General features: G+C 36.1%; 1 protein-coding gene across 15 annotated transcripts in view; it reads left to right on the forward strand.

Annotated features, from left to right (window-relative positions):
• Positions 1–27,306, forward strand: part of CEP170 (centrosomal protein 170) — a 125,288-nt gene that overhangs the window by 54,250 nt on the left and 43,732 nt on the right. For 11 of the 15 annotated variants that reach the window (XM_023247413.2, XM_045049302.1, XM_023247412.2 and 8 more), the window contains 7 exons: positions 2,035–2,113; positions 11,569–11,627; positions 11,724–11,886; positions 13,010–13,144; positions 18,886–19,362; positions 23,864–24,027; positions 24,214–24,507. In XM_023247413.2, coding sequence (XP_023103181.1) covers positions 2,035–2,113; positions 11,569–11,627; positions 11,724–11,886; positions 13,010–13,144; positions 18,886–19,362; positions 23,864–24,027; positions 24,214–24,507 — 1,371 coding nt within the window. The remainder of the gene's footprint in view (positions 1–2,034; positions 2,114–11,568; positions 11,628–11,723; positions 11,887–13,009; positions 13,145–18,885; positions 19,363–23,863; positions 24,028–24,213; positions 24,508–27,306) is intronic. The other 4 variants (XM_023247416.2, XM_023247414.2, XM_023247415.2 and 1 more) reach the window with 2 other exon arrangements.

Consider the following 27,306-nt stretch of genomic DNA (forward strand, 5'->3'; position numbering starts at 1 on the left):
ATGGAATTCACTAGGAAAAACTAATTTTTAAAGTTTCAGCTTATCAGAGGAAAACTTGGGTGTTTATATGATATCTGCATTCTGGGCAGTTAAGTATAACATTGTTCTGTGTTCTGTGAATCTAGCAAATTCCAATTTAACTTCCAACGTGCCAGGAAAAATAGTCATCACCATTTGCCATCTGTGTCTAGTTGACTCTTTGTCTTTTTACAAATAATTTGAGGAAGTAAGGATAAAAGGATAATGAAGAACAACTTGAAATTTTAAGTAAAAATTAGTCATGACAAGCTCATATTTTTATTTCATATTTTTCTGGTTTTGAAAGGTACGTAATACACAAAATGGGTATTGTTCATCAGTTGTCAAGGGAGACCTGGGATATATATCCGTTTTGTAAATGTTGCTTTTCAAATTTCAAGTGCATATCCAGCTGGTTCTAGCTTATCATTATTTCTAGTTCTTCTTGCATTGTATTGTCAAAATGCATTATTTTTAAGACTTTGATAGCTTATAGTTTTATTAAGATGATAGCTTTCTTCTATTATTGCAAAACATTTCTCAATTTTAGATTTGTTAACAGAAGGTTAATTTATTTCTTTTTACATCATCTTTGCTTCTAGTTACCTGATAGATACCTGCCTTGGGCATTTATCCACTTAGAAACTAAATCAAATAAGTGTTGGAAAACATCAAAAGATGAAAGAATGCTGTGAAAATGTGAAATACAGAATTGTTCAAGTTCTTATTGAAAAATATTTAATTATTTGTTGAAATGGTACTATTTTGGATATATGGGTTGGGTTAAAATATAGCATTAAAATTAATCTCACCTTTTATATTAACTTTTTTAATGTACCTACTGGAAAATTTAATAGTATATGTTTGGCTTGCATTTGGGGCTTGCACTATATTTCTGTTGGATAGCAATGTCTGGGCAATTCCATTTTCTTCTGTTTTCTTATTATGTTGGTCATTTTCAGCATAGTTAGAAATAATTGATGAGTAATGATAAAATAATGATGTGAAATAGCACAGTGTTTCAAAAAAAAAGGAAAAATAAGATCAGTAAGATCCCATAATGTATCTTAGAGTCAAGAAAAGACTCATATGGCAATTGTGAAATAGAATAGCAGTTTTATTCCTTTTTTTTTTTTTAAGTTTATTTCTTTATTTTGAGAGAGAGAGAGAGAGAGAGAGAGAGAGAGAGGAGAGGGCATGTGCTTGCGAGCAGGGGAAGGGTTAGAGAAGAAAGAGGGAGAGAGAGAGAATCTCAAGCAGGTCCAGAGACCAATGCAGGGCTTGAACCCATGAACCGTGAGATCACGACCAGAGCTGAAACCAGGAGTCAGACGCTCAACTGACTGAGCCACCAGGTGCCCCAGTATTTCATTACTTTTATTCTTAGAATTCTTCTAAAGAACAAAAAGAAAATTACTTTAAAAAATGGAATAGGGGCACCTGGGTGGCTCAGTCAGTTGAGCATCTGACTCTTGGTTTTGGTTCAGGTCATGATCCCACTGTTTTGAGTTCGAGCCCTGCATCAAGCTACTGATTGGGATTCTCTCTCTCTCTCTGCCCCTCCCCCACTCGCTCGAGCTCTCTCTCAAAATAAATAAATTTTTTTAAAAAGTAATGAAACATCAGACCTCACAAATAATTAGAATTGTCCGAAAAAAGCTAAAATTGAGTCCCCTGCATCCTGATGATATATCAAAAGTTAAGTATTTTACAATTTGCCAGCTTCACATGAGGAGCTTTTCTTAGCATCATTTTTAAATGCCTATATTTGTCTTGGCAGCGTGATGGACTTAGAGGAGGTACAGCCTGGTTCTTTGTGTGTTCAATTATTAATAAAAGACTTAGTATGAAAATCACTTATCAGCCTATAAGATGCATGGCACATTTTGTAATACACAAGCTGTGTTAGCCACCATAGCTAATGTATTTTTAAGTATAAGGTTTGAGTGTTTGTTTGTCTGAAATGTAATAATCAATACTTCATATATAACCTAAGATCTTTTTCTCTCTTTGTAGACTTTTGTGAATGATGTAAGGATTCCAGAACAGACTTATATCACCTTGAAACTTGAAGATAAGCTGAGATTTGGATATGATATCCTTATATGATTTTGTGCATTTATTGAATTTATTCATAAAGCTTTCTGATGTACATTAACATTTCTTGATCTAAGAGTTTTCAGTAAAGGCATGCTAGAAGTCTCTTTGCCCTCCCATACTAAAATACATGTTTAAAAATAATACATATATTTTCTGGTTGTTATGCCTATTCCTAAAAATAATCCTAGAAAAGTTGATGGACTCAGCTTTTCCCCCATCCCTATAGTTTCAGCAGTGGTATTTACATGTGTAATTTGGGTATCAGAGAATGTAACAAGGAGAGGACAAAGGACTGTTTAATATTAGCCCAGCCCAGGGATTTTGTTGTTGTTTGGATGAGCATGACACAGATCAGTGTCCCGGGAGGAGTGTGAGAACTTATCCCTACCTTTTTTTCCCATTCGTACTTTTACTCTGTTCTAAGAATTCTGTCTCTATCACTTATTTCACTCAGATTTTTCAGTATCCTATGTCTTCTGAGACCCATACTCCCTGGCTCAGTTCATTATACAGTTAGTGTGTATTTAAAATTCTTTCGTTAAAAATAGGATTCTAGGGGCGCCTGGCTGGCTCATTCAGTAGAGCATGCGACTCTTGATCTCAGAGCTTGAGCCCCACGTTGGTTGTAGAGATTACTTAAAAATAAAATCTTTTAATAAGTAAATAAGTAAGTAACAAAATAGGATTCTAAGAAGTGAGTGGGGACATGACTTTGTCCTCCCTAGGGTATAGTAAAAAACCACTAGTGAAGAAGAATAAAGCATTTCTATTCATATAAGGCAAAAAGCTTTGAAATAAAGGGGACTTACTTTATTTAATTAAAATATACATATTCCACCTTATACTGAATGTTTTTCTTGAGTTTTCATTTTTCAGTTACTACATTTATCTGGACTTTAATATTGAAGAATATATTAAACATTGGCAAGTCAAATGGACTTTTATCACTATACTATAGCAAATGTAGTCTCAGCTACCTGGAGTTGATGCATAGATAAAATAAATGTACTAACACTTTAAAATTGTTCTTAAAGCATAACCAGTTTTTTTTTTTTAGATTTAACTTAAAATTTATGAAAAATCGTTTTTAGCACATCATATGAACTTTATACTTGAACAGCAAAGGAACATTGAAAAGTGAAACCATTGAATCTTAGTATTTATGAGTTGTATGTTTTAAATCCTTTTAAGAATATGAATCACATAAAATGATTAAGAATTAACATTAAAGCCTTGATCCATGGACCATTTTCCACCAGCATAAAAAGTTTCATCAAACAATAAATGCAAATAAGTATATTTTGAATTTAAATACCTCCTTAATCTGATTCAAAACATGAGAAAATAGAAAATCTGAGTTTCAATAAAACTCTATAATGTTTACTTTGACTTTTAAATCAAGAGAAAACTGTTGAGGGGCTCCTGGGTGGCTCAGTCGGTTGAGCGTCTGACTTCAGCTCGGGTCATGATCTCACAGCTTGTGAGTTTGAGCCCCATGTCAGGCTCTGTGCTGTGACAGCTCAGAGCCTGGAGCCTGTTTCAGATTCTCCTGGAGCCTGTTTTTTCTCTCTTTGCCCCTCCCTCGCTCGCTGGCTCTCTCCCTCTCTCTCAAATAAACATTTAAAAAAAGGAAAGAAAACAACTGCTGAGAAATAACTCCCGCTTTTACAATTTGTGTAGTGATTTCTTAGTAGTGAACTAATACTTCCTTTTTTATATACCAGCTCATAATAGTCAGCAATAGGAGTTGCTGGGACACATGTTTTGTTGGTTCCAAAGGACTTTCTTCGTGTTATGAATCGGTGTTGAACCAGAACTGTTATCCAAATCTTCAGAGTAGGCTCAGTAAATTTTATTATTTTAAAATAGCATCTCCTATTGCTTATGATTTTTGAAAACTATACATAAATGAACATTAGGATGAAATTTTATTGTATGGGATAAAATTTTTAAAACAAATTTTATATGTTACATTTACCTGTTTTATATTTGGCTGAAATAATTGTGCTTTATTTTTATTAAAATTAAGCTTAATAGTTAGCCAGTTTACAAACTCCTCTTCTTTGGAGTGGAAAACTCTTTATTACAATGTCACAGTAATAGAAGGAACATCTTACCATGAATTGAGATAGAACTGAAGACACAAAATTTATCTGCCACAAGCGCTTTTCTAATTAAAGAAATTAAGTGATTTGGAAAAGCCAGTAGTGGAAGAAATATCCAAGTTTAAGAAATGACTATAAACTCATGAGGGATAATAATCCCTGCAGTAATCAAAAAGGAGCTCTTAAGTGTCCAAGTGGCCAAACTTTAGCAGATATGCAAGCCTACGGTTATTCACCTCACAGTTATTAAATGTGTGTATCTCCTGTGTGCTGGGAGATCCTTGTCCCCATGGTCTGGGGACACGAAAGTGAAAGAAACAGACCACTCTGTCCTCCTGGCGATGATACTTGTCCTCCTGGTGATTATACTCTAATGGGGTTGAAGGAAGCTGACAGCACACAAAAAAAGAATAGTAGAGGATAAGTTCTATGGAGAAAAAGTGTAACTGGGGGATCCAGAGAGCTCGTGGTGGTGAGTGAGAGGTTGTAATTTTAAAAAAGGATATTCATGGAGCCCACAGTGGAGCAAAGATAAGGAGAAAGTAAAGAAGCTGGCCATATGGATATCAGGGGAAATTGCTCTTCAGGAAGATAGAAGAGTAAAATACAAAGGACTTGAGGCAGCAACATGTTTGGCATGTTTGAAGAACAGCCTTCAAAAGTCATTGTGGTTGGGACCAGTAAAGAGTAGGAAGATGGGGTATGGGAGCGGGGTGCACATCAGCCCTAACAGACCATTGCAAGGATTTTGACTTCTAAGTGAAATGGGGAGCCATTTACAGGGGTTTGACCAGAAGAGTGACATGATAATGACTTACTTAGAAACATCCTGTGGCTATTCTTGTTCAAGAAGACTAAGGAGGGAAGTGGGCCGCGGTGAAAAGAGGGAGGTGAGTTAGGAGGCTGTGTAGTAGCCCCAAGTGAGTCAGAGGTTTACAGCAGGGTGGTGAAAGAGGAGGTGGTGAGGAATCAGATTGTGGGTGCATCTTGAAGAGGAAGCCAGTAATATCCTTGATTAGATTGGAAGTAGAACGAAAGAAAGTCCAAGATTTGGCACTTGATCTCAGCAGTTGGAAAAGTAGAGTCACCATTAACTGACAGAATTCTGTGGGTAGAGTGAATTTCATGGAGAAAATGGGAAGAATCTTCTGAGAAAAACAAGCTTTTGGTTTAACTGAGTTTCCTCTATTTCCTCTTTGATTTCTAATTAATTTCTTTTTCCTAGATAAAAACTGAGGTTATTCGTTTGAGACCTTTTTTTTAATATAGGCTTTTAGTTCTATAAATTTTCTCCTAAGTACTGCTCTACCATTCAAAATACTTTCTGATTTCTCTTGATTTTTGAGTACTGGTTATTCAAGTAATTTTGAATAAGTTTGTTAGTTTCTAAGTAATTTGGAGATTTTCCCAGAGACTTTCTGTTATTAATTTCTAATTTAATTCCATGCTGATGAGAGAACATACTTTGTATGTCTCAAACCGTTTTAAATTTATTGAGACTTGTCCTATGGCCCAGAATATACCTAATTTATCTCTCCTGGTAAATGTTCCATATGTACTTGAAAAGAATGTGCATTTCTGTTGTTTGGGTGGAGTGTTCTATTAATGTCAGGCCAATTTGGTTCACACCTTCTATATTTTACCAAACGATTGTCTACTTGTTCTGTTAATTGAGAGATCAATATTGAAATCTTAGGCTATAATTATGGATTTGCTTATTTCTCCTTGCAGTAGTTTTTCTTCATATAATTCGAAACCTGGTTATTAGGTACATAAACATTTAGGATTAAAATGTCTTCTTGATGAATTGATCCCATTAATTATTATAAATTGACCTGCTGGGGGCACCTAGGTGGCTCAGTGGGTTGAGTGTTCAACTCTTGATATCAGCTCAAGTCTTGATCTCGCAGTCATGAGATCAAGCCACAAGTAGGGCTTTGTGCTGGGCTTGGAGTCTGCTTGGGATTCTCTGGCTCCTTCTCTTTCTACCCCTCCCCAGCTCACACTTTCACTCTCCCTCAAAATAAATAAATAAACTTAAAAAAAATAAATAAAAGAAAATGATCTGCTCTATTCAAGACAGTGTTCTTTGCTCTAAAATATAGTTTGTTTTGACATTGATTTAGTTGTTCCAGCTTTCTCTTTCTTCTTTCTTTCCTTTCTTTCTTTGGATTGCCGTTAGCAAGGAACATCTTTTCTGTTCTTTTTTATATTCTTTTGCTTTTAACCTATTTGTGTCTTTACATTTAAAGTAGGCATCATACAGTTGGTATTTTTTTTATTCAATCTGATCATTTCTGCCTTAATTTGGGGATTTAGGTCGTTCACATTCAGTGTGATTATTGATGTAATTAGGTTTACCTCTGTCATCTTGATATTTGTTCTATTTGTGCCATCAGTTTTCTTTTTCCTCTAATTTATTTTGGATTTTTTTGAACATTTTGTATGATGCCATTTTATGTCTTTTATTGGCTTATTAACTATAACTTTTTTATTTGATTGGTTGCTTCAAGATTTGTAGTTACTTCTTTTAAGTTGTATCTTCAAGCAGTATTATACCAATTCACATATAGTATAAGAGCCTTACAGTAGTATACTTTCATTTCTTCTGTACTGACCTTTGTGCTATGATTGTCAAACTCTATTCTTAGATGTTACAAACTCCATACTACATTATTACAAGTGGAAGGTCAATTATCTTTTAATGAGATTGAAATAAAAATATCTTATATCTTTATGCCCATTGTACTCTTATAGCTTAAACCAGTGTAACTATCATTTCTCATGCTCTTCGCTCCTCTTTATAGATCTGTTCTTCTCATCAGATATCATTTTCTTTCTGCTCAGGGCTTCCTTTAACATTTCTTGCAGTATGGTTTTGCTGGTGATGAATTCTTTCAGCTTTCATGTGTCTGGAAAAGTAGTAGTTAATATAGTAGTGAATATAGATTGGTAAGAGATCCAAGAACTGAAACCTATTCTATACCAGTATTAAGAGGTGGGAGAGATAAGGAACCAGTTTAAAAAAGATTAAGATGCAGGGGTGCCTAGGTGGCTGTCAGTTAAGCATCCGACTTTGGCTCAGGTCATGATCTCATGGTTCATGAGTTCAAGCCCCGCGTCGGGCTCTGTGCTGACAGCTCAGAGCCTGGAGCCTGCTTCAGATCTGTGTCTCCCTCTCTCTGCGTCTGCTCGCACTCTATCTCTGTCTCAAAAATAAACATTAAAAAGAAAAAAAGATGGAATCACTGGTGAACTAGAAGGAATATCAGAATATGATATGGTTTCCATGTTTAGTGGAAAATGATTTAAACATTACTTAAATACCGTAAATCTCAAAATCCTTACCATCTCAGTCATCTCAGGGTTATTATAAAGAACCCAGTACCTTAATTTTTTTAATGGGCTGGTTTTTCCCAAAGTAGTTGTCTATTCCTATAATGTCCACAAAACGATTGGATTAATTGTATTAGAAACAAGGTAAAAATCATTGTCTTGGCTTTTAAGATGATGATTTATCTATAATTGGAACATTACCTATGGCATTGTGTGTTTGGGTCCAGATCATGGCTGCTAAAATGATCGGGAAGGGGATAAACATAACTAAAAATCAAAGACTCTTCATTTAGAGAAGTTAGGGTTCTTCCTGATTAATGTGATTGATGTCCACAACAAAGCATGAACACACTTTCCAGATTTCAAAAATGGAGGATGTTTCCAAAGTTTGAGAGAGCTAAATTTAAGAAATTGACATGAGCTATTAGATATGGAATAAAGTCGTAGAAGAAAAGTTTAAAGGAGTTGTTTTAAAACAAGGTTTTCTAAAAGCTGGACAAAGGAATTGATCTTCCAGAACAAAACGATGCATCTTTCTGAAGATAAAGACAAACTTAAGCTAGTAGAAAGTTTGCTTAAAGAAATAAAATTTTACCCTTGGAAGGTTTTCTGCTATGAACTTTTTTTTTTTTTTTAACTTTGGCATCTTCTAGGACCTGCCTTGTTAATACAATGTGCAATCTATTTTAGCGTAATTGTGTATTTTATTATGAATGTAGTCAAACAAATTTCCCGTATATATTTTTTTAATGTTTATTTATTTATTTTGAGAGGGAGAGAGAGAACACGAGCAGAGGAGGGGCAGAGAGAGGGAGAGAGAGAATACCAGGCAGACTCCACACTGTCATCACAGAGCCTGATGGGGGGCCTGAACTCACAAACTGGGAGATAATGACCTCACCTGAAATCAAGGGTTGGATGCGTAACCAACTGAGCCATGCAGGCACCCCTAAATTTCCCATATTTCTTTAAAACAATGTTTTGGTTTTTTTTTTAATGTTTATTTATTTTTGAGAGGGAGGGAGAGAGAGGGAGACACAGAATCCAAAGCAGGCTCCAGGCCCCGAGCTGTCAGCCCAGAGCCCGACATGGGACTAGAACCCACAAACAGTGAGATAACGACCTGAGCCAAAGTCGAACACCTAACCGACTGCGCCTCCCAGGTGCCCCTAAATTTCCCATATTTCTAAGAAGATCCAAACAGACAAGTTTTTGGCTAACTTTAAGAAAAATTTTTAAGGGTAGTCTTACTATATATGTATTTTAAATCACACATATAAGGCACATAAATTTTAGAAAAAATGTATTTTTCATTGTGTAAAGTACTTTACAATTCTCATTTGTTGTGGCATCCAGTGTCTTCAACACCATGAAAGTCACATTCTTTTTAGTAATACAGTTTTTGAGAGAATATTGTATTAATGCCCATTAAACAGTTTGAAAATACAGCATCTTTTGAAACCTTAACACTGGAAACCTTGTACCAAGCAACAAAAGCTCATATATAATATTTGATTTCTTCTGTAAGTGTTTGGTATCTCCCGAGTGAAGCAACTTAATTTGTAAAATGACTTTTGAGATGCATGTTCACACTGGCACCTGTTGTTTTAAGGCCCTAGGAGTAACTAAAACTGTTCAAAATGTTGCCCTCCTTTTAGTTAGCTTTAATTGTCATTTAGATAAGATGTTTTATCTAGCTAAGATCATCTAGATAAGAGATAACATTTAGATAAGATGTTTTTGAATGCATTACTAGTATGCAGATGAGTTTCTTTGACCCCACTTGTAGATAAACATTTTCTTTTTAAGTTTATTTATTTAGAGACAGCTCCCTGAAGGGAGCACAAGTGGGGGAGGGGCAGAGAGAGAGAGAGAGAGAAAGAGAGAGAGAAAGAGAGAATCCCAAGCAGGCTCCACACTGTAATTGTGGAGCCAGATGCTGAGCTCAAACCCACGAACCAGGAGATCATGACCTGAGCCAAAGTCAGGCACTTAACCTACTGAGCCACCCTGGTGCCCCAATAAACATTTCTTGAATAAACTGAGCATAGGGAAGATGTAAAATCGCAATCACAGCCCGATGTAAAGAAACAGGGAAATAACCTAACAAATACAATTTTTAATAAGTAGGATTTTAAACTTTTTATAACTTAGGAAGTTACATTAGGAAGAAGGTAGCTAAGCTGGAATTAGGGCAGTCTCAGAATCTCCCAGCCAGACCGGTGTTCTCAGGTGAACTCATGACCCAAACAAGAGGATCCTTGAAATCTTTGGTTTCACACACATGAAACTTTTTGAAAGATAAAGTGTTTGACCCCAAGAAGTGTGGGCTCTCTCAAGTTTTCCCAGATCTTCAAGGAGTCTTAAGTGTAAACTTAAGACCCCACACTAGCCTTAGGGGACAGCCTGGAACTCCCTCAGCAATAAACTTGAATGGAGCGCCGGAAAACCCCCAGAGCAGGCTAAAATCATTGGTGTTTCCCATTGAAAAAATGGAAATGGCTTTCTGTTTTTTTGAGACACTGTGTTTTCCATTGGAAGTATGCAAATGCTGTGAATCTCCTCCAGCTGTTCATGCATTTCTTGGGTGTAAAACAAAGTTACTGGACTTTTATTTTTCATTAAGTATGAAATTACTAATTATGAAATGCTTATTTTCATATATGTCAGCAAATATGTATCAGCATATACATATAACAAAAAAGGAAAATTCTAATATTGCACAGCTACAGGAACCCTGGACTGGGTTTCAGCTGACAAGATTCTCGTCTTAGGTTTTGCCCTTCCATTCCTCAAGTTCCCTATGTATAGAAGAGAAGGATGAGATATTAAACAGGATAGTCCCTAAAGCTCTTTACAGTTCCAAAAAATTCTGAATTTTTATCATTTTAATGAACAGAAATAGAAGTTAAAAACTCATTTGCAAGTTTACTGCTCCTTATGCATGGGAACAAATATTTTTACCCCAATCATTTGTGATAATTACAGCTTTCTAGCCTTGAAGTCATAGGGTGCTATGAATTGGTAAAGGATAATAGAATTTAGTACATGGTTATAAAAGTCCTTTTAGTACAGGGTTAAGTAATGGTGGGAAATGTGACCTCTACTGTTTAGTGAAAGATGTTTTTTAATATACAGAGGCATTGTTCTTTTTGGCATAATAATGAAAGCACCCATTATTTCTAGCATTTGGTTCTAATTGTATAGAATCAGTTGTTTGTCAGTGTGATACGACCCTGATTGCAATGTCTGGAGGAAAGGGGTGATTGTGGTTGTTGTAAGGACCCTAATTATAGAATTTCTTTTGCACTTTCAGAGTGAGCTTCATTTTTACCAATGCTTGTGAAGTCTGAGTAATCGAATTCTTTCAGGATTTGCTGTTGGATAATCACTGATGACATACTTCCTTTTACATTTTTGTGATTAAGTATTAATATAATTTGATCCAGGTGCTTTTTCTTCTTTGTAGTCATATTGTTTGTTTGTGAGAACTGAATATGTCTTTGTGCTCTGATTTATTACCCAGTTATTTACTTCCTGAAGGCCGTTATTAAGTTTAGAATTATTTGCTAGATTTTAAGATTTTTCTCTAGTATGTATTTTTTTTTAATGTTTGTTTATTTTTGAAAGAGAGAGAGAGAGAGGGAGAGCACAAATGGGGAGGGGCAGAGAAAGAGGGAGACAAAGAATCCAAAGCAGGTTCCAGGCTCCAAGCTGTCAGCAGAGACCCCCACGCGGGGCTCAAACCCACGCACCGTGAGATCATGACCTGAGCTGAAGTGAGACGCTTAACCAACTGAGCCACCCAGGTGCCCCAAGATTTTTCTCTGGTATTTAAAAAGTAAAGTCCTCACAGTTATGAGCATATTTTAACATTTCACTCTTAAGGGGAATATGATACTTCTGTTGTAATTACCTATTGAAAATAGGACAATTCCTAAATTATCTTTGATTATTTTAAGCTTGATTATCACAATTTTGAAATATATTCTTCCTTAGCCTTGTTTACATACAAATCTTTTCACTGTAGTTCGAGGAGAAATGAGGGTCCCTGAAGAAGCACTAAAGGTAAACATTTTTTACTTATTTCCTTTGTAAATCCACCATTTGCTAGGGTCGATTTCACTCCTGGATGTTTCACTTTCATTTTTAAATGTTTTATAGCATGAGAAGTTTACCATTCAGCTTCAGCTGTCCCAAAAATCTTCAGAATCCGAGTTATCAAAATCTGCGTGTGCCAAAAGCCTGGATTCAAAGGGAGCAGATACATCAGCAGAGGTGCAGCATAAGGCCACAGAAGCACTGAAGTCTGAGGAAAAAGCCATGGGTAAGTTCACCTGTTTGAAAATACCATATTTATACGTGGTTATGAAGAAATTGCATCCTTTGTTCTAAAAAAGTTGGCCATGTCCATATAAATTTGTAATAATGACAATTTTAGAGTAGGTTTTAATATAGCCAACGCTTTCATTAGAAAGCATTTTATAACACATAATTATATATGACAGTTATATGTAGGTGTGTTTAATATATTTAAATATTTGAGAGAAATAAATATAGTTTTCAATATTTTTATTTAATGTTTGTCTGCTTTTTTTGAATTATAACAAGTGAATTAAAAGGAAATATCCAGGGGCACCTGGGTGGTTCAGTTAGTTGAGCGTCCAGCTTTGGCTCAGGTCATGATGTCATGGTTCGTGAGTTCAAGCCCTGTGTCAGGCTCTGTGCTGACAGCTCAGAGCTTGGAGCCTGCTTCGGATTTTGTGTCTCCCTCTCTCTCTGCCCCTCCCCTGCTCGTGTTCTGTCTCTCTCTGTCTCTCAAAAGTAAATAAATGTTAAAAAAAATTTAAAAATGACAATGAAAAATCTAAAAAAATAAAAGGAAATATCCAATGATACTATGTCATCATAATTATTATTGTATATATGATGTTCCAGGAACTGCTCTACATAAATAATCCTATTCATACAAAAACATTTTTTTTTTAATTAATAGAATAGGCATTACCAAATTTGCTCAAATATAAATCTACTAGTCATGTTAACATCTAGGTTAAATTTAGTTACTGTACAGTCCCCCTAGGCTTAAAAAAACTTTTTCATGGTCATTCATACCAAAACTTACTTTTGTCTTTTTTATCTCGACTTACTTAATGAGCCATTTCTGTATACCAAAATACTGAGTACACCTTAGCAAAAAGCTATTAGGTTACAGCAGTGTGCATTACTTAGATATCAGCCAGTGCAAAATTTCATTTATTTAGTCATGTCCAACATTGAATAAGGTCTGACACAAAAACTTAAGTTTTTCAACTTAGAGTACTCTTCAGCTATCTAGACTATATGTTGTTTTCATTTAATAAATTAGCCAGGCAATTCTAGCATTCTGCAAAACCATTTTTTTTTTCTGTTTCATATGCTTTAGACAGATTTTTTTTCACCTTTTCCAGATATTTCTGCGATGCCCCGTGGTACTCCATTATATGGGCAGCCATCATGGTGGGGGGATGATGAAGTGGATGAACAAAGGGCTTTCAAGTCAAATGGCAAACCTGAAGAAAAAAGTCATGAAACCGGAACAGCAGGTAAGGAAAATCTCAAGATTGTGACATTAAATGGACATTTGGGGAAGAATTTGTAATTAAACAAAAATCTGGCAACTCTGAAAAAAAGATATCTACTACTCCTTAATTTAATAAAAAATGTTGATGAATGTCTTAATGATGTCATTTTAAGTTTATTATGAATGATTCTCATATAAAGTATTAATTCCAGTATCATTTTATTTAAAAGGTTTTTCCAACTTATGAGATTAAAACTTGGAAAATAGATTAATAATGTAATTGAGCATTTAAGGTATTTAAAAAGAATTATTAAAATGTTTCAATTAGACCAAAATAGTGGGCACAAACGAATTGTGTGTTTCCTTAGATTCACAGGTTTATAATCATGTTTTTAAATGAACAGTTTCTGTTATGTTCAGAAATGTGATATAAAATTAAAACTTATTTAAAACCTCAGTTTGCTTTGTTTGTTGGGATATGGTAGCAAGACTAGCCAAGTTCAGCCAGAATGAAAAATTAGTTCTGGGTCACATTAATAGTCAAGGAACATATTCTTGTGTTGCTGGAGGGATTTAGTAATGAACCAAGTGCCCTTAAGCCAGCAAGGGTCAAGATTTCCAGGAAATGAATGGAGGTGTCATTCGTCACGTAAGGACTTGGCAAAGACATCAACACCAAAGGGTGAAACGGGCAGTTTCTACGATAATGTCAGATAAGGATCCAGAACTGTAGGAATTGAACACAGGTACCAGGGAGCAGTCTGGAAAACCAAGTCTGACTGAGTCAAAGATAGATCCCAGCACAACTCTTCTCAATTTTCTACCTTCGACCCTAATTGTACAAGATAATTAATTAATTAATTAATTAAGAACACTGTTCTTTAAATATGTGCTAATTTGACCTTGGACAGGTCTAAGAAAGCTGGCTTTATCAACTTGATTTTACAAGTGCCCCAAACTGAAGTTGTCAACTTTGCAAATAAATTCCCATCGTAGCTTCCTTGTTTCTCTCCACCAGCAGTTTTCTTCATGTCCAAGCTTAGAAATACTTAGTATTCATACTGAGTATCATTCAGCGTTACATCAGATGCAAATAACAAATGCTACCTGAGACTGAACAGGAAAGAAATTTCCTGGCTTAAATAACCGTACCTCTTCAGGGTTGGCTAAGGCATCTCTACAGTGTCATCAGCAACTGGTTTTTCTCCCTTTCTCAGCCCTTCAGTCCACAGTGGGCGTATAGGGCCGCATAGGGGGGTGTCTCCCCTCATGGCCATCTGTGTGAATGAAACTAAATTCTTAAATGATTATCAGCTTATGTGGCATGTCTCATTGAGTGTCATTTTTGCCAGATGACAAAAGCTGTTTCATAATCTTGGGATTATTTTTGAGTAAGAAGGAATTAAGTGATTTATGTTCGTGTTAAATTGCTTGAAGAACCCAGCCAGATTTAGCCTATTAGGTGTCTTGTGAGAGAATTTTATCTGCTTTCTTATGTTAGTGCAAGGATGTTATTGTTTCAGATTTATCATTGGCAGTTTTTACAATATAGGATGAGGGGAACAGTTTACTGACCTGAAATAACTTATGATACTAGCCGAGATTGTAGAATCAGTTTGAAGATGGGTACTTATTTAATTTGATCATTTTGAAAGTGTTATTAAATGTTTCCAGTTATGAAATATAAGTGATTCATTTATGCTTTAAGCATGCAACTTGTAAATACAAAAAGTGACTTGCTTCTTGGTTACCCATTATTAGAATGCAAAATCTTAGTAATTGTTAGGAGGGGGGAACATTTCAGAAAAGCTAATAGAGTATCTGCGACCTAGTAATTTGTTATGTCCCTCTCAGTGGGTCCACATGTATCCAGAATCTCCTACAGACCTAACCCAGGAAGCAAATGTATATACTGGAGCAATCTAATTCTCCAGAAATTGTCCGAGTATTTTTAGTCCAATTAAAAAGGAGAACTGCCCTCACTTTAGCTATAGGTGCGCCCAGGACCTGCTAACTTGGTGTAAACATTTACGTAGGTTACATCTAAAGGTCTTCTAGTGTTGCAAAGGTGTGTTTGAAAAGAAGGTGTGTGCAGCTGTGAGGAATAAAGCTCTGGCTCTTTTACGTTGATTTTCATCTAATCACACTAAATTTGGGAACTTTCAAGTTGTGACTCCTTTTGCTGTTTCCTAGTCTTTATTTGCAGTCCTTGAATATGCCAGGCTGGATGTATGTTGTAGGCTGAGTGAATGTGCTTTCATCATTGCCTTTAGCATCTGGAATTGAATATTTCTTAATTTCGTACAGAAGAATGAAGGGAATGGCTTTCTTGGAGGTGTACTGTCCCCATTTTCTCTTCTGATTTAGATAAGCAATTCTAGCATAATCAGTTATTAAATAGTTTTAAATACCTAGCAGTTGAGATTATGACAGACTATTAGTATACTCAAAATATTAGTATATTTAATATATTAATTTACTTAATTTGGTATAAACAGAACTGAGTTTGAAGGTAAATGAATGTTAAATTCACAGATTTCCAGAATCTGTTCCATCAGCATTCTGAGATAGAGCTGTTTTATTCTTCTGTATTAATTTTCCCAATAATTTTTCTAGTAGGCCTACATTTCCCAAGTATAGTAGGTCCACACTTGATCTGTTTTTATCATCTCCAGAGAGATGAATTCCTTCACGTAATGAATTTTCCAAATGACTGAACTTTTACAACTGACAATTTCTGTAAAAGTTTGACCATTTTCTATATTTCTATTAATGAATTACCCATATCACTGTCTTCTCAAGTGGAGAAGCCTGAATGTAATATAAGTTTCTGGTTTATGACCCAAAGTCATCATGATGGATGTCACTTACTGCAGTGTGATACATCACATGACAGCCTTGGGAGACATTACGGGGTGTGGGACTGTTGGCCCTCTGCACAGAATGGTTCTGGACTGTTGTGGTTCTGAGCTGGGTCCCAAGCTCTTGTTTTTTGTCTTACTCCTGCCATCTGTCTGACCCTTACTTCTTGGTGCAGTGTATCTTACCTTAATCCTCACTTCAGGTTTGCTACATGTGTCTGTGCAGATAGTAAAAAGACTCTTGAGTGAGTGACTTTTCTGTTAGTAAAGGTCATGAATATGGGAGTATAGGTGTTATTGTATCCTTCTTGAGTTTTTTAGAGTTAGTTTTTCTTGTTTCCCTAATTCTTAGCTATGTTGGAGAGTTGGGGAAAAGAGAGAAAGATTTATTTGTGTGCCTACTTTGTGCCAGGCTTTGTTCTGGGTAATGTACGTTGTGTCACTTAATACTGAACCTCACTGGATCATGACAGTGATCTCATGGATAGATACCATTATTTCCGATGAGAAAAATGAGAATTAAAGACTGACAGACACAGGATTCATCAGATCATAACATGCTGCCTTTCCCCTCTACTGTGCTACCTGATGTTGCAAGATAAGTGATTTCTGGATAAGTTGTGTAAGTCTCAGGTTTCCAGTCCTTGAAGTAAAGGTGACATGGATGTAGGACTAAGGGGTGATAACCTTTAAAACAGTGGTGTGCATTTGATCTAGGCTGTTTTTATGTGTTATAATGTGAAAACATGTTGAAAGTATGTCAATATTAACTGTGAACTTTTCCTTCACAAGGAAGGAAAATTAGGAAAATATTCCTTTAAATCATGATGACAAATAGATGGTAAGTGTTGTACCCCCGGAGCAGCTTTTCACGGTTTGGGCTTGCACTTCAGCCACATCATTTTATTTGGGTATCTGGTGGTGGTACTAAGAAAGTACCACCCCTTGTTCCCAGCCAGTATTATCCTGTTGCTAGAAAATGAGCAAAGCAGATAATAAATGACTGAGTGATTGTATGCATGTGTATAGATAGATAGATACATAGGTAAGAGAGGATAGGTTTATAAGCCAGTTGTCCTATGTGGAATTGACCCAAGTACAGTATACCGTAATGAACAGGAAATAAGTCCATGTATGAAAAACTACAAATAGCATTTATTAGTGAATTCATTAATACATGGGAAGTGCCTAATTTTACTGTCATGGAAATTTTAAATGACAGGCCTTCAGAATGCAAGTGAACATTTTTTTATTAAGATATAGATGAATTAACTCTGAAAGAAATTTTTAAAACATGACTTAGGTTATTTAGTCTTGTATAATCTCTTCTTCCAATTAGCAAGTAAAATTTTTGCTTTGATGTATTTTCTGATGTCCATTTTTCATTTTCAGTTATAAGAAAAATTAAGTATACTTTGATAAGAATAATTTTTACATTGAAAATTGTTTTTGTTAGATACTCTGTTTACCTTCTGTGTAGTGTTTTGTTTTGGGAGGCGGGGGGACTAGAGCTTGATGTTCTCTATACCCTGTTCCACACCCTGGATGACAGCAGTGTTGCTGTCCCCTTCTCGTTACCTGAAAGCAAACAGTTTGATGTTTGTTTATATTCAGAAAGTACTGCCAAGAATTCAATTACAGCACCTGAAGAATCCCATCAAGATCTAATATTCGATGCTTCAAGAGACCAAATATTACTTCACTTAATTGGGGAATGACTGGAAACAGCCTAGTCTCCCTGTATTGCCTTTCCTCCTAATAAATTACCTGCATACGGTTTTCCCATCAATCTGTTTAAAAACGGAGTACTTTTATGAGCTTTAGGAAAATGTTTTTCATTTGAACTCTTTATCATCTTAATAATGGCTATGGTTCTTTTGCTTCCTGAAAAATAGAGCAGCTTAATCTTTTTTTATTTCTTTATCTGTTTATTTTTTGCATTTGTAGTATCTGGTAACACAGTTTACAAAAATTTTTCAGTTATCATTTTCATTTATGTATTTTGTTTACTTATTCATTTACATATATTATGTATAAATGCATTTTTATACCTTTATATTCATTTCTGAGACAGCAGAACAATAGTGACAGCACCCCAGCGTTGCTCACTTCTTCTGCCAACTCTGGTTGTTTTGATCTGAGATTTAATTCAGCTTTCCTCCAAGAATTCTTGACACTTGTGCATATTCTGACACATGTATAGACATATACGTGAATTTTCTTCTGGGCTTATTGGCTGGCAACTAAATTTTCTATTTTTAACCTATTTCTTTCACACTGCTGCTTGGATCGCAGTGCTGCAAGCAAACCATGTTTTATCTTTAGTTATTCTTTCATTCTTTACAAAATGTATCCATCTTCTCACAAGGATCGCACATCAATGTTATTTTTGTAATTCGAGAAGTAATGCCTCTCAGTGTCATGGTGAAGAATGGTAAGTGGAATAATTACTTCTAGAATATTGCTCACATGGTGACCTCATGTTTATTTTACTTTGTGCAGAAGCTGTACTTTTTGTTCATACATATTTCATCCTCCTGACTTGATACGGAAATTCCTATTTTTTCTGTTACTCTAAGATATGTATGTTGAACGTGCATCTCCATCCACATTTGATTTCAGTTCTTTTGCACTTGGATGATTTCCGGATCCAATTTGGAAAAAATACGGTCTAGCCATGAAGGATCCATCTCTTGCTGTCGTGGCTTCTCTTGCATCTTCTGTTGGTACCTGAACGCTGTGTTTATAGTCGACATCTCTTCTCTCTGACATTTGCCGGTTTTTCATCCAGGCTCTGATCTGCCTTCTGATGCTCATGGCGTAATACAAATGGCCATGATTATATTTCCTTCTGTGCTAGAAGCTCCCAAATCTTTTGAATTTTCTCTTATTTTTTTATTAGGGTGCAGCATAGATGCCAAGCACGTTGAGGAACAATCTGCAGCTGCAAGCGAAGATGTACTTTTCCCTCTCTGTAGGGAACCGAGTTACTTTGAAATCCCTACCAAAGAATTTCAGCAGCCATCACAAATAGCAGAGAGCACTATTCATGAAATCCCGACAAAAGACACACCAAGTTCCCATACAGCAGGTGCAGGGCATGCTTCATTCACCATTGAATTTGATGACAGTACCCCAGGGAAGGTAACTATTAGAGACCATGTGACAAAATTTGCTTCTGATCAGCGCCACAAGTCCAAGAAGTCTTCTCCCGGAACTCAAGACCTACCAGGGATTCAAACAGGAATGATGGCACCGGAAAATAAAGTAGCTGACTGGCTAGCACAGAACAACCCTCCTCAGATGCTATGGGAAAGAACAGAAGAGGATTCCAAAAGTATTAAGAGTGATGTTCCAGTTTACTTGAAAAGGTTGAAAGGTAAAGTGAATTACTTGATCATTTCAGAACTTGCTGTTTTGTGACAAAGAAAATTCAGTCTTCACAGTTACCAAACTCCTGCTAGATAAAAAATTATATGGTAGGAAACTTCAGCTCTTTCAAAGCTTCCTGTTTTGATTTTGAAGCTCAGAAGCAAACCGTACTGCCCATATCCACCTTACTCATTGAAAATAGTCTGCTTTCACTTTCTTGCCAAAACCAGATTGGTTTTGTGAATTTATATTTATGCCATTAAAAATATTTCTTTTCCTATGGAAATAAAAGATTCATTCAGTTCACCTGTGGAACTCCCTTAGAAGACCTTTCTCATCGTTTTCTTGACTTAAGGAAAAGATGTGTTCAATTCTGTTCTTCTCTATTGTGATACTTCAAGTGAAATGTCAGTGTCTCGATTTTGAAAGAAATTTTAAGCCATTTGATAATGGGCGAGAAGTTCTACATTAGTAATAATAGTCACATTGGAGTTTTTTAAATGTTTATTAATTTTGTGAGAGAGAGAGAGAGAATCAATCCGAAGGAGGCTCCACCTGCCAGTGCAGAGCCCGACATGGGCCCCCAACTCACTAACTGTGAGATCATGACCTGAGCTGAAATCAAGAGTCAGACACTTGCTGACTGAGCTACCCAGGTGCCCCAGTAATACAGTCACATTGTTGAGAAAATGTTTCAAACTTTTCTCAGTGGTTATTCGTGAAACAAAATTCTTGGTTTAGAGAACGAAATTCTTGGTTTAGAGATACTGGGAATTAATTGAATTAAAAATGTTTTTGATATTAAAACTTATGAAACCACAATTGAGTGTTTATTTGTGAAGTAGTCAGTATATGCTTTATTAGTATAACACTTGGCCAAAATTAGTCAGATGTCTATACCTGTACAACAGGGTATCAGCTGAATAATTTTTCTATTGTTTTGCTCTATCTTAATTACTCTATCTTAATTTTATTTCATAAGCTATCATTAAGAGAAATGACTGCATGCTAATATGACCATTCTGTTACTATACAAGGAGTTAATGAGCTTTAACAAATGCTAATTGAGGTCACTGTATCCCTAACACTTCACCTGGGACTTAATTATGTGGCAAGTACTCAGTAATTTGAATACACAATGAATGACTTTGCTATCAATGATAAGACGAACCCTGGCTTAACCTGTACTTTATGCCCTGGGATTTTGGTCAAGTACTGAAGAAATACCTGTTCTGATTTGCTTCTAAGACATTTCAGGATAGTGAGGTGGTGTGATTACCTAATTCTTTGCTGGGGCCTATTACTAAATCTAATTATAATCATAAGCAATTGCCTGCATTATGCTCTTCATGTTGATTGTTATCTTTTGCCTCTGTCAGATAATATTAAATTCATAACTGAGAACTATATATTTACATATAGGTGAAAGCTCACAGATAAAAGCTACCCATCTGTATGCTGACCATTTGTAAGAATCAATAAATAGTACTGATATCCAAGTGTAATATAAAAGGTAGCATAAACCTTGACAATTTAGAAATGACATGGTCTTTCTCAAACTACTTTTAATAAATGTGCCAAAAGTGAGCTAAAAGGTTATTTTAAAAGTTGCCATTTTTAAATACCTTTATCCCTTTATTTTATAACTGTTTTTTTTAGTCATCATAAGCATTTTCTGTATTAGCTATTATTTTTAAGCCATCATTTTTAGCCATTCTCTTCTTGAACAAGGCCCATCTGTAAGCCTGATTCCAAACAGAGGCATTAATGCCCATAATCACACTGTATCTGTGCATTAATGATACTTAAAAATTTTACCAGAAATTATACAAATTGCTGTTTTCCCTCAAAGTTGATTTATGGGTAGACACATGTTCTAGTGTATTGCCATCGCTCAGAACTCTTCTTTTGGATTGGCCTTCAGACCATTTTACAAAAAAATATCTTTGTGAATATAACTCATTTTTGGTTCAAGATAGATCCATTTTATTGCTCCAGTTATATTTATAAATGACATTTGACTTTTTCCCAAAGTCAGATATGCCATCATTAGACAGAATTTCCACAATCTAGGTAGGATGTTGAAAGTGTATACATAGACTTTAAATAAAAGTAACAATTTTACATTAATTAGACTTCCAGCAATTATTTGAATCAGTCTCAAAAATTAAAAGTAAGTAAAATAAAAGCAAAAACCTTTGCTCCTACAAGAGTAAAGTGCACGCGCTTTGGGACAGTGAAGAAAATCATGCTCACAAAGCCCGTACACTTTTCCCTTTAGGAGACTTGCAGCTTCTTTTGACCACAACGTCTGACCTGGTACAGCTAACCTACCCCCAAAAATACTGAACAGACTTCAACATATTTACGCGTGGTTGATGGTAGACAACACAGAAACTCGGAGAGGAGAGTTTCCCAGTGATTTTTGTTGTTGTTGAGTACAAAGAGAAATTGCAGTTCTTGCCAGGGGTCTCCCCTTTTGTAACACTGAGAAATACAAGAAGGAATAGCAATATTCCATGAAAGAAAATGGCTAATCCATAAAAAGTTTTAAACTGTAACTTAAAAAATACCAAAAGGACCCAACACCACTTAAGTGCCAAATTTTACACGTTGGTACAAGAGCTGAAGTCTTGTAAACATGGTGTTTTCATGTTGTATATGTGTGCTGTGTGGGCTATTTGGTCTTATTGGTACAGAAATTTAGAGTTTAGTTATTACTGGCTCTTGGAAACTGGATTCCTTTCCAGTTCAGCCAGTGCAACAATAAAAAAGATTGTAAAATAGCATGTTTTCAGTGAGTTTTATATTTGAATTAGTGGTTTAGTTTGGTTTTGCGTTCCATTTGCTATCCCTGATTCCTTGCTTAATTGCCTGAGGGTGGGGATTCCATTAATTAAACACCTGTTTGGGTTTTATTATTCTTTTCAGATTGCATTTTGAATAATTGCTAATTTGAAGAAAGATTTTCAGATTTGTTGTTGTATCTGATGCTTATGACATTTGTCAGTTTTGTTTTGCTGGGAAGTGCCTCCCTTCGTGTTGGTGTAATTCTCTCCCTTGGCTTCCCTTGCCTGTGACTTTTTCAAAACATTACCCTTTTCTGTGGATTCTTTCTAGCTTCTGAGTCTTCTCACACCTTTTATGTACATTTTTACAACTAGTCTTCTGTTAAATCATTAGCACCAGTTGGTAACCTCTAAGTACATTTAAAACAAAAGACAAAAAAGAACCCCATGAGTATTAAAATTCCCCTTTCTCTTTTGGATGTGTGCCCTTTGCCCCTCCCAGCCAATGCATCGTCCAGTTCTGATCGTTGTCTTGTTTGTTACTACATTATTCAGCAGGTCTTCAGATTTAGAATTTGTAGCCCAGGAAAGGTTTAAACTCAGACTTGGGACTAGAAGCACTTTTCTTCCAATGAAGCCATCATTTAAGCCCTCGTTTGTAATTCATTCAGTCTAAAACTGAATAATTTAGGAAGCATAGAAAAATTCTTGACCTTCAAAAAAAATTTATGCTATAATAATATAAGTATCATTTGATAATTTCTTCTAATGTACTTATTTAAATACTTAAAATTCTAAATCATTGAAAACTAATTTCTCTAATGTTTCACATTTAATCCCTAGTAGAACTATGAAGGGTAACAGAAAAGCTGTTAGGAACCTAATGTTTCAAAATTCAAACATATTCTAACTTGACTCTATATGCTTTATAGAGAAGACAGATTTTTAGCTGGTTATATTTAGCACCCTGCCATTTGCCCAGAAGGTGGTTAGATTTATATAGGATTTCATAGACGATGCTATTCTGTGATAGGCCTTTAGCATGCTTTATTTAACTCTTTGAAGCCACCAGAGTGTAGAGCACAAATGTAAATTTGCAAAACTTCTCATAGCTAGAAAGACACTTGTAGAGAAGTGTATAGTAACTGGTGGAAACTACAAATTTGTATCTTTGTATTAAAATTTTGTATACTTTTTATAAAAGTATGCTGTAGTTTTAGAAGTATTAAACATTGTCAAAATTCACATTTTATGGCATTTGTGTTCTATTTTACTGTGTAGTGATAAGCATCTCAGGAGGATCACTCTCTTTTCTCTTTTCCTCTCAGGCTAGAAGCCAGTTTTTGATTGCTAAAGAAGGTATAAGGCTTGGAGGCCGGATTAACGTTTATTAATGTTATAAATACAGACTACCGCAGATGATACAGCATTGCTTATCTGTTAAGGCATTAATGAATCATTAGAAAGTTAAAAATTTGGAGAAAGAAAAGCAGTCCTATTCATTTATTTATAAAGGACCTCATTGTTGGTTGAGAAAATTTGAATGTGAGCGTTGCAGTTGAGGGGAGTTTGCCGAGCCTGTTACTGAAACGAACATATGACTGGGGTTGAAGAGGGGGAGGGAGGGTGCCAAAAGCAAGTAACGCTTTTGTATACGCGTCTAATTTTCTACATGGGACTTTTTCCTTCCCTATTATGTGGCTTCTGTTTTGTGTCCAGGAAATAAACATGATGACGGTACACAGAGCGATTCAGAAAATGCTGGGGCCCACAGGCGCTGTAGCAAGCGTGCTGCTCTCGAGGAACACTTAAGGCGGCACCACTCCGAACAGAAAAAGCTGCAGAAGGCCCAGGCCACTGAGAAGCATCAAGACCAAGCTGTTGTAAGTCAAACTGCTTTTATGATTGCATTCTTTGACGAAGACAATCCCAGAAAAAGACGGTCCTACTCTTTTACTCAGAGTGCGGGAATCTTGTGTCAGGAAACTGCTTACTCGACACCACATACAAAACTTGAAAAAGCAAAATCTCCAACAGCAGATGCCAAAGTGGTTTCTTTGTCTTTCCAGACTAGCTCTACGCATCACAGAGGGGGGCATGGTGTTCCACATGGGAAATTGTTAAAACAGAAATCAGAGGAGCCATCGGTGTCCATTCCCTTCCTACAAACTGCATTATTGAGAAGTTCAGGGAGTCTTGGGCACAGACCAAGCCAGGAGATGGATAAAATGTTAAAAAATCAACCTACTTCTGCCACTTCTGAAAAGGATAATGATGATGACCAAAGTGACAAGGGTACTTATACCATTGAGTTAGAGAATCCCAACAGTGAGGAAGTGGAAGCAAGAAAAATGATTGACAAGGTAAATAATTGAAATTCGGGGATGGTGGTAGTTTTCTTTTGGTGTATTTGACTGTTGGAAATTATTGGAGGGTCAGCATGAAATGTTCTCATGCAGTCAGCGGCATGGGAACTTTAGGTTTTTGTGAGGGAACTGCAAAACTAACAATAAAACCAAACTGCTTTCTGATTTTATTCTGCTGATATTCTGAACTTACCTGACTTCCACGTGTAAAGTCCTTTATGTTTATAAGCTGTTTGGACCTTTTAAAGTTGTGTAACTATAAGATAGAATTTTAAAACCGTGTACTTTGTGTGACCATTCTCACTCTGTATTTACATAAAAAGCCAGGCTGCTCTGCCCCTGTTAATATAAACATAAACGTCACCCGATGATATTCACCCGTGAATCTTGCCTACTGGTTTCATGTCAGAAATAGGTGAAAGTGTGTATGTTTTAGTCCATTTTGTTCTTTGTCCTTATTTTCTTTTCTTAATTTCTGTTCACTGCTGCCTTTGGAGATAGAAAAGAAGTGTATGGAAACAAAATCTGTTTCACTGTGATACTCTGAATTCAGCCACTTAAGTGTATGCCCAGCCATGATGATTATTTACATTTTAGACGTGTTCTTTGATGTTATTAGTTAATGTGCCTAATGATTGTGTTGTTTGGTTTTAAAAGCAGTTTTTAACAGTTTTGCCTGTAGTTATGGAAAGTTGAATTTAGGATCAGCTGTTTGTTTTACCGTAGAAAACAACAGCTTAAGTTTGGTTACGTGTTAACCTCTTGTTTAAGTTCTTGTTACTCAGTGTGAGCAGCATTAGCGTCACTTAAGAGCCTACTAGAAATCCCAGAGACTCTTAGCCCTGATCTAAACAGGCCGAATCAGAATCTGCTTTAAAAGCAAGATCTGCGGGTGATAATTCGTATGCACCTTAACTTTTGAGAGGCACTAGTTCAGGTGAGGGGTTCACGGAGCGGGCTTTCAGGGAGTCGAAGAGGTCCACCTTTGGGAGGTAGGAAAATTATTAGGACTTTTATTTTCTTAGTCTTTATTTACATGTTGGAGTGTGTTCTGTAGTGTATGCAATCTGTTACTACACGGATAGACATGTATATAATTTATTGAGGAACACATGCTCAAAATTGTTTACCTTTGGAGTGTATGACACCAAACTTTCAGAGACCCATTAGTCTAAGAGAAATAAAGCAAGTAAGAAGCAGATGAATAAAGTGAGTTTTCCAGTTATATTAAAAGAAGTCTAAGAACATTCTGTCTGGTCATTGAGAACAAGGATATTGCTATCTAAAATACTGTCACATGCAAAATAAAGGAATAGGTTTGAAAAGGAGAAGGATAAGTTTTAGAATTCAGATTAATAATGATTTTAATCCTATTATGCCTTTGTTTGGTTTATGGATATTATGATCATAGTGGTCAATTTTTCTCTACTCGGTTATTTCACGGTGAGGGATTATATTGTAGTATTGAAGAACATGAGCATCTGCAGGCAGATAGATCTGCGATTAAGTTAAACTCTGCACGTACCAGATATGTGCCCTTGAGTAAAGTAACCTCTTTGAACCTTTCCTTTTTTCTAAAATGGAAGAAAGTTCACCAGGTTTTATAAAAAGAATTCAAATATATAATTCAAATAATACACAATGCCTGTCTTGTAATAAGACATCTAAAAATGTTAGCTATGTTATTACCCTTACCAGGAGTCTCCACATACGGATCTCTACACAAGGTATGGATAAATGCTGGAAAGTGTTTTCAGCCTGAAAGAGTCAAATCTGAAGCCCAAGGGGAAGTGCAAGGGAGCAGCCTGTCCAGGATAGCAGAAAGCCAAAAAACAAGTGCACATGACCCTGGTACACATGACCCTTAGGAAATGGCTGGATGGAAAGGGTGACCACAAAACCTGGTGCATACCTGCTGTGTGTAATTATCATGAGCATTTTTTCTTCAGTGGCAAATTATATGGTAACATTGTGGATAGAAGAGAAAACAAAGATTTTAAAGCAGGATTCCTTTAAGGGAGTAATGGTTCTATGTGAATGGTCATTCCTAGTTTGCATAAACCAGAAAACAAAGCTGCCCATAACTATAGGAAACAGTCACTGGTTGTCTTGTGAATACAGAGAAAAAGAGCTGTGAGTCTACTCGTTGTGGTTAGAGCCAGAGGCCAAATTAGGTTAATGTCAGACTCTGGGAAACAAAAGCAGGGAAGCAGGAGTCAAATGTGTGAAGAAGATGAAGTAACCTGCAAGTGTGGAGAAAACAAAGACCAGGACTAGCCCAGAAGTGAGTGCCCTGGGAGGGTGTAGCGATACATGCATCATATCAAGTTGCTTGGATGAGTTCAGGTGTGTGGATAGAAGTTGGGGCCTTAGCTGCTTTCCATCTAAATTTCATTGTTTGTCCCTGAAAACTTGCATTTAGTCTCTTACCCTATCCACTCCATCATTTGAAAACCGGTTTATTTCATTGATTTGTTTTCACAGGCTTTATTCAACATCAACTGTATGCCAAGCTTTGAGTTAGAAGAGAGAGGTTCAAGTTGAAAAGACAGAGTTCTTCCTCTCGAAACATGAGTCTGTAGACGAATGGAAATGCACAAGTAAAAACATGAATTAGAATAGTAATGCTGAGTGCTTTGATAGACATAAGCTATTGGAGGAAGGGTGCCAGTAGCCTCCAAGAAAAGATCTCAGGTTAAACATCCCACCTTCAGAGAAGTTTTTGGCCGAGCAGTCTAAAGAGACCTGCGTAGGCCCTCACTGTCAAGTCAGCCTGTTTGATTTTAATCGTAAGCT

This window comes from Felis catus, chromosome F1 (genome assembly GCF_018350175.1).
Source record: "Felis catus isolate Fca126 chromosome F1, F.catus_Fca126_mat1.0, whole genome shotgun sequence".
Classification (NCBI taxonomy): Eukaryota; Metazoa; Chordata; class Mammalia; order Carnivora; family Felidae; genus Felis; species Felis catus.